Here is a 17911-nt window from a genome sequence, read left to right on the forward strand (position 1 = left end):
TGAGCTTTCTGGAGAAAGTGACATTTGAGATGAGAATAGAAAGACATGCAGTTAAGAGCCAGGTGAAAAACAATAGGGAGAAAGAGAAGAATATGAAAGGAAAGAGAATTTTAAAGGTTTTTAAAATTATAATTATTAACACATACTAATTATACAAATTAAGAGGATTCACTGTGATATTTCCATGCACACAGGCATCATGTGTTGATTCTTTTTCATCCTCTCTACTTCATCTCTCTATCCCAGTCCCCAACCTCCTTCCCAGTCCCCTTTAGTTGAGAAAAGAGTTTTATAAACTCCACATCAATAGAGTGTTGTCCAGAATGCCATAGAAAATTGTCCCAAACTTTCTATGACAACTTGATGCCACAAGTGGAAAATTCCACACAATGAAATTTTGTTTTGTGCACAAAATTATTTAAATTGATTTTTAAAATTACCTCTAGGTTATGTGTATAAGCTACATACAAAACATAAATGAATTCCATGTTTATTTAGACTTGGGTCTCACCCCCAACACATTTCACTGTGTATATGTAAATATTTAAAAACCTTAAAAATCCCCAATCCCAAGCATTTCAGATAAGAGACACTCAACCTGAAACTGAATCTGGCTAGAATATGGATTTAGGGTGAGAAAAGAGTTTGGTTCCATCTAGAACCTGGTTATCAATGAAAATTGTGGAGGGGGTGGAGAAAGAATTATCTAAGGTTTCTGCTTTGGATACCTGACTGATTGAGGGGTCCTTCAGGAACTAGAGATAAAGAAGGGCTACTTCTAAGACGTAGATCTTATTTCCTTATTTGAAAAAAAAAAAAGACTTCAGAAAAGATTACTTCCTGGCTTCTTCTGGCTACAAAATACTATAATCCCATGAAACTAGGGGTCTTGAATTATAGGATTCTTTGAATAGTGGGGCATTTTTGGAAAACGCCTCTCACCAGGAGTGGTGCTGAGCAGTGTGTGCAAATCCATTCTGTGGGGTCCTGGTCACTGGTTGCTAGTCTTAGAAGCAGAATGTGAGCTGTTGCTTACTGATTTGTTTCACTGCTCTGTGGAATCTTCTTGAATCTGCTCAGAACTCTGAGAAAAGTACCACTCTTTTCTTCATGTTATAGAGGAGGAAATAGGCTCATAGAAGACCTCATTAAAGGCCATTCTATGAAGAGTCAAGTTCAAATTAAAAAAACAAACAAACAAAAAAAACACCCTCTGTGAATAACTACTAGGCATTACTGCCCTCTGTCTGATTATACTGGTCACATAGAACAAACCAAGTCAGCACAGTTTGTGAAAGATGTTTACGTTAAAGAGAGGAAAGATCTTTTTAAGGAGAGAAAGACTATAAAGAAAGAAGATTTAAAGCCAGGATAGCTCTCAAAGATGATGTAGTCAGTGTGTTGCAAAATCCAACCCTTACTTGGATTTTTTGAAACAGAAACTGAGAATCAGACCTGAGGACTCTGAATGGCCATGTGACTCTGTGGAGCAAGGTTGAGTTAACATGGCCTTAACCGCCCTTTCTTCTGCTTAGAAATGAGGCATCTAAGACCTTAAGTGACTCTAAGTCCAGAACCAGGTAGAGGCAAAGGAACATCTAGAGTCCAGGTAGTCTATACTCCCCACCACCCGCCACCTCAATCTCCCAGGACTCTTTTCGCAGTATAAGAGGCTAAATCTCTATCAGGCAAAACTTCATGGTGTGGAAGCAAAAGGGGTACCCAGTTTCGATCAGTCTGGTTTGCCTCTAATTTCCCCAAAATGTGCAAAAGGAACAAGATGAGGCAGACAGCATAATTTGGAACCAGATTTCCTGTATCACATCATCTTTTGTGGTAATTCTGTGAAATTCGAGTTGGATATTAGAATGTCAGTTTAAAAGGAAACCAGTTATTAGTAAAGTATAACAGGTGCTTTAAAACTACACTAAGTGTTGACGTTTGAAGGAAAGGAAACATAATCACTTAATGCCTTTTTTGGCTGCGCATAGAAATGAATAGCCATTCCTTGTCAATTCTCACCTCTATTTCACCCAAAAACTGCATACATAACAGCAAAGATCTCCAAGGGAAAACCATTACACATGATGTCAAGGACAAATAAATGATCACATCAATCAAAGTGTAATGGTGTGGAGAGATGGGAGATGCCAGAGGGCTGAAATGCAATTGCAATTATGTTTTAGTTTGTTGGAAAATAATAATTGTTAAAAAAAGAATCTGTTACTTTGGTCTCACAGCCTTGTAGTATAAAACAACACTTATTTAGATTGCAAGGCATTAAATACATTTTCTTTTTCCTTGAAGAAAAATGTAGGGAAGCAGTTGTGGTTTCTGTATACACAAGTGTATCACCCTACACGATGTTTTCTTCGTAGGAGACTATGCAAGATTATCTTTGGCATCTGGTTTGTGTAGGAAGCATGGGCTATTTCTAAACTGCCACAACAAATTGGGGAATTAAAAATAAATTATTTCTTGGATTGAAATAGTGACATGACAGCCAGGCACTGAACTGAGAGTTGAGAGACTTTGATTCTGGATCTAGCAGCAGAAAAGCTGCATTTTACCTCTGGGTAGTTCCTGCTTTGTTGACATCAAAAGGGGACTCAATGGAAGGTCTTTAAAATTCCTTTCAGTTCTAACACTTAATATGCTATATCCTATACTACCCCATCCATTCTCTCACCTCCTTTCCCCTCAATCAAACCTAGGATTCTTATCTACCATGAAAATATATACCATATAGGCATCAATGGAAATCCATCAGAATCATTTTCTATTTTTCTTCTGAAATATCTAAAATAGTCTCTCTCTCTCTCTCTCTCTCTCTCTCTCTCTCTTTCTCCCCCCGCCCCTGCCCAGTACTAGGGATTGAACCCAGAGGCACTTTACCACTGAACCACATCCCAACCCTTCTTATTTTTCTTTTTGAGACTTGGTCTCACTAAGTTGCTTAGGGTCTTGCTAAATTGCTGAGGCTAGCCTCAAGTTTGCAATCCTCCTACCTCATCCTCCCAAGTCACTAAGATTATAGGCATGCGCTACCATGCCCAGCTAAAATAGTTTTGCTGGTCATTTTAAAAAATAATCTTGTATTAAAACTGACACTTGTTAAGTACTAACTATACTTTGGGTACTGTTAAGATTAACTCTCTTAATCCTCACAAGCCCACAAAATAAATATATTCTCATTTCTAAGGATAGGAAAATGAGGCATGGAAAGGTCAAGAAATGTCCGACAATAGATCCCAGACTACCTTTAGGGTTCTATTCAAGTTTGGGGAGAACCTTGGGTTTCAGATAGCAATGACCTTATCTTTCTGAGGACATAGATACCCACTCATTTTATCCAGATATCCAAAAAGGAGTCTTTGAAGGGGTCCTATTTATCCATTTGACCAGTCCTTCAGAACCAAGTGATTTTCTTCTTACCACACAACACCCACACCCCAACCTCCTGTATTTACCTCTTTCTTTTTCCTCTCCTCTTCTTTCCGTTTCTTCTCTTCTCTTATCTGTGCTAAGCGCTGCTTTTTGCGCTCAAGCTCAGCTTTTAAGTCACTTTTGTCAGACATGTTGGTTTCCTTGGAGAAAAAGGGAAGAAAGGTGAACCTATAACTTTTTATATTATCATTGCAAAAATCATTCAAAAGGAAATGCAGCTTGAAAATGGGATTGGGGTGTATTAATAGGTCATATTACTTAGCCTATGTTGAAGAATCAAAAACAAATTAAGTTAAATCTGGTCTGACTCTACCTAAATCTTCCCTTATTATGCAGGCATAAATGTCTGAAGAAATATAACATTATCATCTGATCTGAAACGAATAGCAAATTACTTCCGAACAGGCAATTCTGGTGGGAGGGGAAGGGAAGGGGCATGGGTTAGACATGATGGTGGAATGTGATGGACATTAGTATCCAAAGTACATGTATGAAGACACGAATTGGTGTGAATATACTTTGTATACAACCAGAGATATGAAAATTGTGCTCTACATGTGTAATAAGAATTGTAATGCATTCCGTTGTCATATATAAATAAAAAAATTAATTTAAAAAAATAGACAATGCATCTCCTGTACAAGTTTCTTACAAATAAACCAAAGGAAAGCATCAAAAAATAATCATCATCACGAACTGTAGTTCAGATGGTAACGGGGCAATCCATCTCCACTCTGAGAAAACAGGTGCCATGAATCCTGAGAGACCTGTCCTGCCCAAATTTCGATAGACTCTATAAACATTCCTCCACTGGACCTGAGCACATGGAAATTTCATTTTGCCTAACATATGTATCAGGGAAGACAGCTGCTGAGGACTTAGCAAGTTAATCTTCTTTCTCTGTAAAATTCCTTCTGAACTGTCACAATTAATTTCATGTCCAATAAACCCTGATTCTATAAAACTTTGATTTGCATACAGAATACAATATTTATTATTTTGGCACTTACCTTTTTCTTCATGTGTTTTGGGAACACATGAAAAGGAGGTAATTCTGGGGAAGTTCTTGGGAAATTTATCCAAATGAGACTTAATTTTAATACTAATCATGATACAGCTGCTGGTGGCAATGGTACCAGAAATATTTTAAAATAATATAAGTTTATCAATTATCAATAATTACATACTTGCTTCTTACATACTGAAGCAAACAAGATGGAAATCCTGAGAAATGAAGAACTTCCTCTGACCCAAATTTCTCAAAGAAGAAAAAAACATCAACTAACTATAAATGTCATGAGTATTTACTTGTACGTTATTTGTATGCAACTATAAAAATGTATAATGTATTCCTAAATAGATGCCAGAGTGATGGAAGGCACACACACAAAAAAAGTAACAAAGAGAAGAACAATAAGAGATGCTCAAACTTCCTGTCACTGTCCTTGGAAGGTAATCATGAGCCTGCAATCACTCTAAGACATGCTGTCAGACACACAGCCAGGAAGTGTACCGTGTTCCTGTTGGACACATTTCTGCTCACAGTGTGATGGCAAAGACTTGCAAAATAACAATGATCACAATAATCAATCTCTGCCATTCATGATCACACCCTGTCTTCAATTTTCAACAAACATTTGCTGAATATTTAATCCTTGCTGGCCACTCTATAAGGCAAAGGGATACAATGACCAGCAATACTAGATTCTTCCCTTCAAGGAGGATTGAACTCAAATTCCTGGGCTTGTAGTGTGACTGGGGAGGTCTCTGAGACATTGACTTATTGATTACAGTGTACCAGGCCCTTTGCATTCATTATCATATTTGTTACCACAATTCAAGCAGATTGGTACAATTAATGTCTTTTTCACAATCAAGATAAAGAATGCTCAGCAAGACCTGTGACTACATGGCCAATATGTGGCAGAACCTACATTCCAGCTTACACATGCTCTGACCTACCACACACTTCTAATCTCCAAGATGCAAGTTCAAAGGGAATGCAGAGCAAAATAATAATCAAGATCTGAGGAATTAGGCCCAGGTGAGCTTTGAGGAGCACACGGAATTTGAACGGTATGTTGTACAAGCTTGGGAACTAGCAAAGGAAGGGAAGATTTAGATATGCAGAGATCTATGGAGGGGGAAACCAGCAGATTGAATATAAGAGTTACACATGAATCCATCAAGAAATATAAACTCTATTTGTGAAAAATGAAGGCAAATGGCAAAGTCTTGTGGGGGAAGAAACAGAGAAATGAGTTGTATTTGATTTAACAGGTGATGGACAATCACAGAAGCTTTTTGAAAGGGAAAGAAGTGACAAAATGAGAATGGAATTTGCTTAAGCCTATTCTTGTCCCTGCCTGCATTACAGATAGGAGCATAAACTAGAAATAATGCAAGTTGCTGGGAGGCTGGTGCCAACACCTATTTCAGTCAACTGCACCTGCACTGGGATGGTAAGTGGTGGAGAGACAGCAAGTAGAGATGTGGACTGGAGATAGCACAGCCAAGGACCAAGTAATTCTTGGTAGTCTTTAGATGTGACTAAAGGAGGAAGGATCAGTATCAATTTATCTTCTAGAGAGCAAAGAGGAAGGCAGTGAAATCGAGAAGAGAAGGAAAAAATAAAAGGGTACTATTAAAAAAAACCACTTGTAACATGTCCTAATTTGGGCATCAATGAGTCTTTTAGACACATGCATAGATACAACATAAAGATGAGACTGACAGTTGGATCAGGGACTGAAGCTATGGAATAAAGCTCACTGAAGTCATCCACCTACAAGATTGTTAAAACTTGAGTCATGGATTCAAAATCCTACAGAAGTCAGGTGGATAGTGCAAGGAAGCAGAATAGTGTCAGAGGCCAGCAGAGAGGAAGAGCTCTGTCTAAAGGAGACCACTTCACCCAGCTCCCACTGATGACCAACATGGAGGAACAAGGATCCAAGCAGTTAGATCCTCCTATCTTTTTTTTTTTTCCAAAAGAAGCTACAGAACTGAAAAAACTGAAGTTTATCAATAAAATACAGGTGGACAATAATTTTTGAGACCAGTAGGTAAAATTCCTGGCAGGAGCAAATTTGAACCTAATTACAAAAGCCATCTGAGAAGTTATATACATTCTTGCCCAATGGGTTCAAGCTAATTGATTTAGTTGAATTTTTTCTGCTGTCAAAAGTGAAATGTACAATTAGAAAATAAATCACTGTTAAAGCAAGACCTGTATCATTCTAAGCTGAAAATCCAGCCAGTGGAAACTTCAGAAAAGTTAACTTTCTCCCTCCTTCATGTTTCCTCAATGATTACATACCTTTCCCCAGTTAGAAATGCCTGGCACAACTTCACTATATATTATGAACACAAGGAGAAAACCATTCTATAAAACATCCTGTATTTGTTGTGATTTTCTTGCAAAGAACTTTAATCACAAGAGGAAGTAAGATATATCCCTAGAACATTTCTTCAAAGTACAAAGGCTTTCTTCAAACTGCTCAACATGCCAAATGATGTTGATAGTTTAAGTTGATATTCTCAGCCACAGAGTTGATACTTTAAAAAATAGAAAGAGAGAAAGAGAGATTAAGTAGAGATGTTTGAAAGTATATGAGTCCCTTTTAGAATGTCGTAGAGCTACAGTGTTAAAAGACAAAGCTATGGAGGACCTTCCATTTATTGATTTTTTAATCTATTCCACAGTAGACACTTATCATCAACTCACAGAATTAAAAAAAAAAAGTCTCAAGAGAATGCCCCCTAAAAGGTTTGGAAAGTACATGTTATAGTAAATTAATGAGCCTTTACACATAAGGAGATGGCTTCAATGGTGGCATTAAATGCAGTGTCAGCACTGAGCTCCACAGGCTTTCCCAGGGGGCTTGCCAGTCTGACCCACTAAATCTCTCTGCACATCAAACAAAGCAAATGGAGAAGCAAAGCATGCGGGACATGAGTTATAGAGATTCCTGGGGCTAATATAGGTCATGGCAAAGGCAATTCTGATGTTCTCAGTCTAAGAAAATAAAAGTCAGAGCTACCCACTGCTAATTATTGCTCGCTTACTTCACATACACAAAAAGCTGGTCTCTTTCATTTACAGATGGCAAGGGGGTCAAGTAGATAAATCAAGCCCACTTCTGAGTGTGGAGCTCCTCCCTGTCTAATCATCTACATGTTCTCCCACCCACCCGCCAACACATGGCTCGACTCTGCCCAGGCTTAGGAACAGTCATGGCTCAGCTGCACCCAGCTCCTTCCATTCTGGGATGAGTTGACTCACTTTTATGTTTCCTGTCCAGCATCCCTCACTGCAGAGTCCCATATGTGGAATTGCTTTCCATTGGCTTCTCCCCTGCCTCCATCTCTTTTGGCTTCATTACCAAATTCATACTTCTTATCTTTCTCTACCCCACATCATGGCTCTTGCTCTCTTGCAAAACGTCCAGCTTTACTATGGCCAAACACAATTCCATCTCTCTCTTGGGTTCATCTGTTCACCAAATTGCATCCACTCCAAAAGAGATATCTCAAAGTTCAAATCTGCTACTCCATTTACTCTGGATTCCATAAGTGAACCCCCATACACCCTAACTTGTCCAATTTTCAATTCTTTGCCTCTGATTTCCCTTTTGTCCCCTGCTTTGCCCTTTATCCCCAGCTCAGTGTTGTCACTCATCCTCCCAAAGTTCTCAGTTCAGTTAACTTTGGCTTTAGCCCATCTGTGATCTCAGTGATCTGCCATTCCTTTGACCCCCAATAAATGAGTCTCTATGAAAAAAGGTTGGAATTGTACCTGGCAAATTTTAAACCACCTAAGGAAAGTTGGTTTTCCTCTTTTGCCTCCTTCAACTTCTCTTCTACTTCTTCCTCCTCTTCTTTTTCAATTAGTTTTACTATTAACTTATCCTACAAACTCTTTATGCCCTTATTTTATAACTTCACCATCAGTCAAATTTCAATCTAATCACTCTGAAGGTGTCACTTCGAGAATTTCATTACGGGTGTGGAACGTTACTGATTTAACAGCAGCAGCACCTTCAGATCCAGGAAAGCCAATCTGTGCCCCCAGAGACTCTCAGGCATTTCAGGGTGCACAGAAATACCTTTGCAATTCAATGGGTTACATGAATTAATGCATGGGAGGAAAGAGTTGAGAGTCAAAGAAAAAAATTAGAAATATGAAATGTAGTCATTTAATTTAACAGTAGTACAATTATTCCAATTTTTCTGTAAACATAAGCAATAATTTACAAGTTCTGCTCAACAGACATCCTTCTCTTTCTTACCACTTCCCACAGAAGGTAGATCAAGTTGCAATAAAGGAAGGAAGGGGAAGAAGAGGGAAGGAGGAAAACATGAAAGAGAGAAATGTGGACACTGGGGAGGGAAGATGAAAAACAAGTCAATGTCACATCTTCGCCCCACCTCCCTCACATTTCTCATATCCACGCATATCCATGCAGAAAGGGAAATTTTCAGCTTCTCTTGAACCCAAAGGGGCCTATCACCTTTTTCATTTCTGCACATTTCCTCACAGTGGGTTTTGTCTTATTTCACACCAAGTGTCTTAACAGAGGAGAAGCAATGGGTTGGCCCTGTTTGCACAGCTGCTGGGTCACAGCCCCTTCCAAGGCTTAGCTTTTGAACACTATAGATCTCTATTTCCTTCTGGTCGTCTAAGTTAGCAGCAGTTGGAGATTCCATTTCTAATGCTGGCAGACGCAAATGTATTTTTAAGCTTAAAGTCGTAATCACGCAAGGTCGAAGTCATTGCTCAGCTGTTGCCAGACTCATTGAAAAAAATACCTAGAAATAAGTTCTCGCTTGGATGCCATTGCTCTTGCGAGTTCTACACTCTCAGATATTGAACTTTCCATTTGCCACTAGGTATGTGTAAGGAATTTGATCTTTCGCAGCCTCATTTCACCTGCTTGCTCTCTCATACAACACAGCTACCTCCTTCCTTCTACATGGATCGGGAAGCCCAGGGATGACATGGACCACAACCATTAACCCAGCTTAGAGGTATATCTGAGTCAATAAATGTAGACATCTCAGGAGGAAGTTGGTTGGTGAAACATGTACAGGGGTTATTGGCTAATTTTTTAGCCATCAATACACTCTGAAAATAAATGTTAAAAAATAAAATCTTTCTCTTAGTTGGACAATGCCCAGACATGATCCATTTTTACCATGGAAGAACAGTTCTCATTATGACCTCAGAACCCTGTTAAACTCTTAAAAATCAAAGACTTCTAAGAGCTTTCATATATATGGACTATATCCATATTACCCTTGTTAACAATTAACTCTGGGAACATTTTTAACATATTACCCTTGTTAACAATTAACTCTGGGAACATTAAAAACAAATTTTAATCATTTTTTAATGATTAATGTTAAAACAAAACCTTGTTACTTATTCATATAACATTTTTTATGGAAAGCATACCTATGTCATCCAAGACAAAAAGCAGTAAGAATAGTATAATTCTTTCACATTTTTTAAAAATATATTTTTAGTTGTAGTTGGACACAATACCTTTTTTTTTATAATGTGGTGCTGAAGATCGAACCGAGCGCCTCACACATGCTAGGCGAGTGCACTACCACAGAGCCATAACCCTAGCCCCAAATTCTTTTACATTTTCCCATATCTTCTTAATATCTGATGTAACAGAAGTCAACTGGATTCTCATAGCTACTTCTGCAATCTGTTGTGACATGCTATTTTAATTGAAGTATGTGAAGAAAATCTGGCTGTACACAGATATGTAGTTTGAAAACAGATGAGTATTTTAATATCCTCTTCAGGTAATTGTGGATTTTCTTTGATTTCACATCAAAAGTCAAAAAACAACAGTTTCTTAAAACATCTGAAAATCAAGTTTGGTAAGATCATTACCAATCTCCCCAGAAAAGCCTATAGGTATGACAATGCTCTCAAGCTTATGGTAGTGACACATAAAATCTTTCTAATTTTTGCTCAAGAATTCATCATTAGCAACAAATATTGTCAGTTGTGCTCTTGAAGTGACAGCTGACGCCATTGATTTTTGCGAAAATGTCTGCCAATTAGTGAAGTCTGAATAAACATGGTTTTGTCAGTTACTTTTTCAAGTAAATAATAGAGTTTATAACAAAAGGGAACTAATGAACTCACAATTTAAACTATTGCACAAAGGCTTTTCCTCAGACAACTCTGATCTCTGGGAGGTAGCAGAACTACTTTATGTGTTCCCATTTGTCCCTCAGTAGGACACACATCTAGAGTAGAGATTGAAGGTAGCTAATATCTCTTCTACTTCATGAAGAACATTCTTAAGTGAAACTGGGGTATGTAAGCTACCTCATGTCCTACTAAGACATCAGCAATTTTCTCATTACTGCTTTTACATTGTCACTAAAAATATCAACATGATGAAAAATCACAGAAAATATTTTATTGTTATTATGAAAATAGTTTTGCCTTTACAAATCCTGAACGTGTCTTGGGTCCTCCAGGGTTCCCTAGACTGCCATCTGACTTAATATACTTATGATAACATGAAGCTGATTCTAAAACCTGGAGAGACATTTTCTTAACAGAGTGCTCCTAAATATTTGTATAAATAACCTAAATGGAGGGAGTTTGCACTTTTTACTTTGAGGAAAGGGGAAAGATACAGTATTAAAATCACTGAAAATCACATAGAAAATTCAAAATGGAACTAAGAGTCTATAAACTAACTGACCTAGAAATACCAGGAAGATCTAAGACCTCAGGATATGTATAGTATAAGGAAAGTAGAGTTAGGGAGGCCTTGAGGAGAAGGACCCGTAGACTATGTGTGAAAGATTTCTCACTTGTCTATGCTAGGCAAGAGATAAGGCGGATGAATCAAGAAGCCTTTTCTCATTCCCTATCCCCTTTTCCCACAATATATGTGTGTACACACACACGCATATTAAATGGCTTTAGCCTGGTTGTGATATAAGCAAAGACAGTTGTTAGTAAACTATAGACTACTCTGAGTGAAACTTTATTTTACTTTTTGTCCTTTGAATTTGGCTAAGATTGTTCTAATAATTACAATTATGATATGTTTATTTCATAATAAGCACTTCAAAGATTATATATCTGGTAATAGCATATTACCCATCAATAGGGAAATTGAGATGTAGTTAGCCAAGTTCACAATCACTATGGGAAAGAGTAAGAACTGGACACATTTGATCTCCTTACTCTTTCATTTGTTTGTTTTAAGGTTTAATTTGAAAAATTTTTTAATTTTTAATTTTTTTTTGTAGTTGTAGTTGGACACAATACCTTAACTTTATTTATTTATTTATTTATTTATTTATTTATTTATTTATTTATATGTGGTGCTGAGGATCAAACCCAGGGCCTTGCACATGCGAGACAAGTGCTATATGACTGAGCCATAACTCCAACCCTAACTTGAAAATTTTAAAAGTCTTTTAAATTGGTGCATATTGTGCATGCAGCCTGGTCTCATTATGGCATATTCATACATACATAAAAACATAATTTGATCAATTTTAAGTCTCCTTATTCTTGAAGAGGTTTATCAAATAATTCTTCCCTTTTGATGTTTACTTATTTTAGGTTTTACTCATTTTAATCTAAAGAAAGCTCTTCCTTTTAAAGACCTTTATGGTGGACCCCCAGGGGTCCACCTCCAGTCCAATCTTGCCATTGTTCTTTATCACCACCTGGTGGCAGTACATGTAAATTGCATGGAAGAGCTAACACCACTTAGGAAAGCCTTTGCCACTGAAAATTCCCAGTCATAAAACTAAAGCCCAATACTGGATGATCTCAAGTACTTCAAGAGAATCATCTGCAAAGGAAGAATCTACTTATGTCAGTAGAGAACTACTGTTCTGGAAAAACAACTATCTCAATCATACATAGTTTTAAATATTCATGTTGATTCTCCCAGGCTGCTCTCAATTTTACTCTTATTGTGTAAGTTTTTAACTTAAGAAGCCAAATCAAAATATGTCTAAAAGAAATCCTTTCATTTCACTCTTGCTGAGTTTGTGAGATGTGTTTCAGATGGCTTTGTCTGCACAGTGTTTCTAGTTCTACTTCCACTGTTTCATGATTCTGAGTGGCTTAAATTGTACTGCTTAACCTATAACTTGAGCACTGGCAATTGCAGTGTATTAAACAGAAGAGACTCAAGCACTTAGCACAGCGCCCATTTGCTGGAGAGCAAAATCAATCCATAGGGTATCTGCCCTCTCATCTAGTTAGCAGAATGAGGATAAGAGCTCTTATCCTTAAAAGACTCAAAAGCCATTGTTATCTTTGCCAAAAAGTTCTGAAATTGTCTATTTTATTCCTGACTCCTACTGTGCATTCCACCAATTTAGAGATTCGAAATGCTTCTCTTTGAGAAAAGGATTGTTCCCCAATTAAGAGAATCAACCATTCATATCCTAGAACATCTTTCCTTAGGAAACACTCAGATGATATCAAGAGTCCTCAGAAATGATAACTTTAAGTAGAATCCTTGAAGAGCATAAAACCAGAAATGGAAGAGTTTGGACAACTAGAGGGAAGTATTTTGGAATTGAGTCTATATGAATTAGGGCAGAAGAGGAACTAGGAAATAGAATTGGAAAAAAGAAGAGGGGCATCCTTAGGGGTATATCACAGAGAAAACTAGAAGGAAGAAAGATGCAAGACCTTCCAAAAGTATCTCTTGGAAACACATACATTTGGGTCAAAATTGATGGGAAAGAGGAATCATCCACCTAGGCCAGGTATCAGACAAGAAACAAAACCAAGAAGGTTCCTACCATAACACTTTAGATAACGGAAAATTTCTGTGTCCCTAGAGGTTCTAAAATACAAGGGAGCATCTCAATCTTAACAGATACTCTCAAGGAACACATGGAAAGGGGCAATTCTTCACAGATCATCATGTAACTTTACTTTGGAACTGGTACAGTGGCTCCTCAGCTTGGGTACATGGTTGGCTTTCAATCGACACTGGCTGTGTTAATAGGTTAAAGATGGCCCCTATCTATTGGCATCCATAGTTTTCCTTTCTGCAGGCTGGTAGCATTAGCTGAAAGCCTACTTACCCCAAACACAATTTCTTACACACATTATTGCTTTAAATAGAGCTCATATAAGCATATTTTTAGCCATTTAGAGCCTGGATATTTCTCATGCTGTGCAAAACTTCTCCCAACATCTGCTAGCCATAGATAAGACCAGCCCTGTGGCTATAGAAGATTGGATCTCTCTCACCCAGGCTCCCTACCTTATGCACATAGTCTTCGTCTTCCACTCCCTTCTCTCCAGGAAATTCCCTTGCCTTCTTCACCTTCTGGGTTATGGCCATGATGCTGTACCTGTAAGATCTGCTGTGAGGGACTTCCTCTCTTATGCAATCCTTTCCAAGTACCACCCAATAAATCTTATTGTGCAATGCTGCCATCTCATGTTCCTGTTTTCCTTGATCAGCCCCAAATCCTCAGCTCACTATATCCCACAGCCAATTTTCAACAGTCCTCCAACTTTACCATGTAGTATTTCCAAACCTGAGTTCTCCTATCTATATCCCATTCACACTACCCAATGGCAGTCTTCAACATTGCTTCATCATTGACAGTGGTGATACTCACCTAACACCTTCTCTCCATGATAATATTTCTCCTTCCATGAGACAACATCTATACTGAATCAGGGTGATCTTTCTGTCACTCAAATCTAATGAGGTACACTTGAAACACAGCTATGACACCCTTTTAGTTACAACATATACATCAACTCCACATCATGGCACCTAAGAGTTCTTATTTCCCATCTCTCTGTCTCTAGATCACTCCATTCCCTAGTTCACATTGTACTGACACATACCTCTGTAATTTCACAAACTCTGAAAATGCTCTTCTTCCCACTCATTACCTCAAGATTCTTATTGATATTTCTGTCTCAACTCAGTCACATGTCCCCAGAAGGCCTTCCCAGTGCTTCAAGAGTCAGAGAAGAAAAACAGCTTTTCCTTGTACCCATCTTAGGTTCATTATCTGGAGACCGTTTAACAAAAGACAGATTAACAAGAGAAAAACCATATAGTTTTATTTTTAGTATAAGTTTTACATGGCACTGGAGCCTTCATAAGGAAATGAAGGCCTGTAGAAACAGTTACCTGAGTTTTTAAATAGGTCTGATGAAGAATGAAGAGTCATGGGAAGATATGGTAGGGCAAAAAGAGTGGGACCTAAAGGTATTAAACTGGGGAAACCCTAGCAAGGTCTGAGTGTTCAAATTCCTGTGTCCCTGTGACTTTGGAGATAAGGATGCTCCTCTGCTTTGGGAATGGAAAGGTGGCACCTCCATGGGGGTCTTATAACTTGATATGCTTTAGAGGAAGGTGGGGGAAGATTGTCTTCCTTGCCTATGCTCTTTCTCGAATTCCTTCAGCTTAACATATTCAATACTCTTAGGTCCCATATTTTGGAGTAATGTGCTCTGAACGCCATTACAAGCTTGGGCACTGGTGCCCCGAGAGTGCCCTGTGTATGGTTTTGCTAGAACAGGTACCACAATGGTGACTATATTATTTTTTGATGTTATTTTCTCCTCCCGTTAGACTTAAAGCTTCTAAGGCAATAGCCACATCTAATTATCTGTGTACCACTGGTGCCTAGCCATGGGTATTCAGCAAATATTTCTTGAGTGGCTAAAGAACCATTATATATAAATGGGAAATCTTCCATATTTTCACTAAAATTTTGGAGATTTTCTAGTCATCAAAAATTTAGATCACTGTGCCATGCTTTTGAATGACCAAGCTCAAAGAAATCCTTCCTTATTATGCAATAAATCTTTATTCCCATGGTAGAAGAAATTCATTTTCTCACCCACCAGTACAAATGTGCAACAAACACCCACTCCTAGCATTGCTTTATCCATTAAACTATCTCTTACTAAATCACTATCCTTATAGATTCATTGATGTATTTTTTTCCTAATAACCTGATTTCTGAATCTAAAAGGATTATTTAGCAAATTCATTCAATTTATAATTGACAGACTCCATTGTTTCTCTCAAGTAACAAATTCAGCAAACTAGGATTTATTGTACAAAATGCCTTGAGGATAAATTATTGTGTTGATACCTGGGCTTTCTCTTTAAAACGGATGCAAAAAAAAAAAAAAAAAATCTGTGCTTTAGAACAGAGCCCTCTGTAGCGCTTGAAGCTGTTTTCTCTGAGTTGCTAAGATGATAAATGAACATGTCTAAAAATAAACTACTCCAAGGTAACCTGAGGGACTGATCTTTAAAATACCTGATAACAAGCAAATCATCAGACATGATTAGCTTTAGCTTTGACTTGGAGTCTTGACCTGCTGTCCTTATAAAAGGGCCAGATTTTCCATGCAAGAGAACTAAGTCAAGTCAGCACTGTCCAGTAAGCCTGCCTGCAGTGAGCACACAGTCTTCCTATTTGAGGATGCAGGTGATCTCAGCTCCACGATGTTTTTGCAGCTCCCAAGTGAGAAAAAATACTAAACTATCATACTAAAGGAAAGTCAGTTAAGATCCACTTTAAAAAACTAGGGAAGGAAAAATTTTATGTTCAATAATAAAGTAAAAAGCAGATTCCCCTAATATAAGTCAGCAATATGTACGTTCACAAGAAGCCATCTTGTTTTGATCTTCTTAAAAAATAGAAGTTATTCAGATTATCTCTACATCTTACACTCACTTAATTCAGTGCTGTTCCAAATCAGTTATAAAATACTTATGCACTTGTGATTGAGCCTATCCAATTTCAGGGACCATCAGTCCCCGCTGAAGTTATGATGGATGGAGGAGCACAGGGAGAAAAGGGATGTGTAGACAAGACACCCAAAGCCAATGACTTAGGCAAGTAAAGAGTCAGGATTCAAACCTGTCTCCACAGCACAGGCTCTTAACTTCTATGAGTCCTGTAGCTATACTTTCTCACCTTCCCTTGCCCTACTTCCTTGGCCTTGGCATCTTTGCAGGTTTATTCTACTTCCTTTATATTCTGTCTTTGCCACTGTCACCTACTTATGTCATGTTTTCCTTCCAGTGTTCATTCTACAGGTAAAAAAGAATAAGACTGATGAGAAAAATTCAGAACTACTAAGGATCTCCTAAATCCATGCTGCCTGTAACCACCCCTTTGTTCACAGAACATATGAGACAGATCTCCATGGAGTAAGTGAACTAAACCATCACAGAGGAAGACTGTAGCTGAGGAAGGCAGGGGTGAGCAGTGCATCCCAGGCAGAGGAGGATGCATGGACAAGTGTGGGGATGTAGGGATGAGAAAGACTTGATATGGATGGCACACAGTACACAAGAAGGTCAAGGAAGATGAGACTGGAAATGCAGTCCAAGATCAGATCACTAAGGTTGGATGATCAACCACCCCAGTTTGCACAAAACTGAGGGGGTAACCACAGTGAGCATGCTACAGTGCTAAAACTAAGAAAACCCCAGCCAAACTGGATGAGTTGGTCACCCTACAGCCAAAGGTCTGCTCTACCATGCTTCAAAGGGGTCTGAACTTCTCTGTAGGCAGAAGGGAAACACAAAAACATCTGTGCAAGTACCAGACCAGATAATTTATTACTACCATATAATACACACTGCATCAACCTTTTAAAACATGGATTGCAATTCACTGGCAAGTTATGAAATCAAGTTAGTAACAGACAGCAATTTTTATTATTTAACAGATTAAAACAATTAGAATACACTGTACATGATAAGAGCAAATACCATTTCACAAAACTTGATTTGGGGCTGGGGTCGTAGCTCAGTGGTAGAAAGCTTTCCTAGCATGTGTGAAGCACTGGGTTCAATCCTCAGCCACACATACAAGTACAAAAATAAAATAAAGGTATTATGTCTATCTACAACTAAAAATATGTTTTAATAACTTGTTTTGATACACACATACACATTCATGTGTTATATACACATATTTATTATTGTTAGTTGAAGTTAAAAGTTTGAGATCTATTAAGCTACATCTTTTCTTTTCTTTTTTTGTACTACAGATTTTACCCAGGAGTGCTTAACCACTGAGCCACATTCCCAGCCTTTTTTATTTTTCTACTTTGAGACAGGGTCTCACTACACTGTTTAGGGTCTTGCTAATTTGCTGAGGCTCGCATTGAACTTGCAATCCTCCTGCCTCAGTTTCCCAAGTTGCTGAGATTACAGGTGTGTACCACCATGCCTGGTTGAGGTACATCATTTCTAAGACTGATAAATTTTAAATTCTAAATTTATCTCTAATTTGTTCTTTCTCAGCCAACAATTTACATGTTATGACACTCATGGATCATGATGATATTTACAAAAGATGTTAGGGCAGACAGAGAACACTACCACAGAGGTTCCCAGGCTCTGACTAAACTGAGGGCCAAGAGATTACGCTCTAGGTACACATG

The 17911-nt window shown here is 38.0% G+C and overlaps 1 protein-coding gene across 5 annotated transcripts in view; it reads right to left on the reverse strand.

Moving 5' to 3' along the window:
• Dync1i1 (dynein cytoplasmic 1 intermediate chain 1) overlaps nucleotides 1-17911 on the reverse strand; it is a 296210-nt gene that overhangs the window by 262605 nt on the left and 15694 nt on the right. For all 5 annotated transcript variants that reach the window (XM_058572177.1, XM_058572178.1, XM_058572176.1 and 2 more), the window contains exon 2: nucleotides 3471-3587. In XM_058572177.1, coding sequence (XP_058428160.1) covers nucleotides 3471-3578 — 108 coding nt within the window. In that variant the 5' untranslated portion in view covers nucleotides 3579-3587. The remainder of the gene's footprint in view (nucleotides 1-3470; nucleotides 3588-17911) is intronic.

This window comes from Marmota monax, unplaced genomic scaffold (assembly GCF_021218885.2).
Source record: "Marmota monax isolate L192 unplaced genomic scaffold, Marmota_monax_Labrador192_F-V1.1 WCK01_AAM20220418_F8-fsc00144, whole genome shotgun sequence".
Classification (NCBI taxonomy): domain Eukaryota; kingdom Metazoa; phylum Chordata; class Mammalia; order Rodentia; family Sciuridae; genus Marmota; species Marmota monax.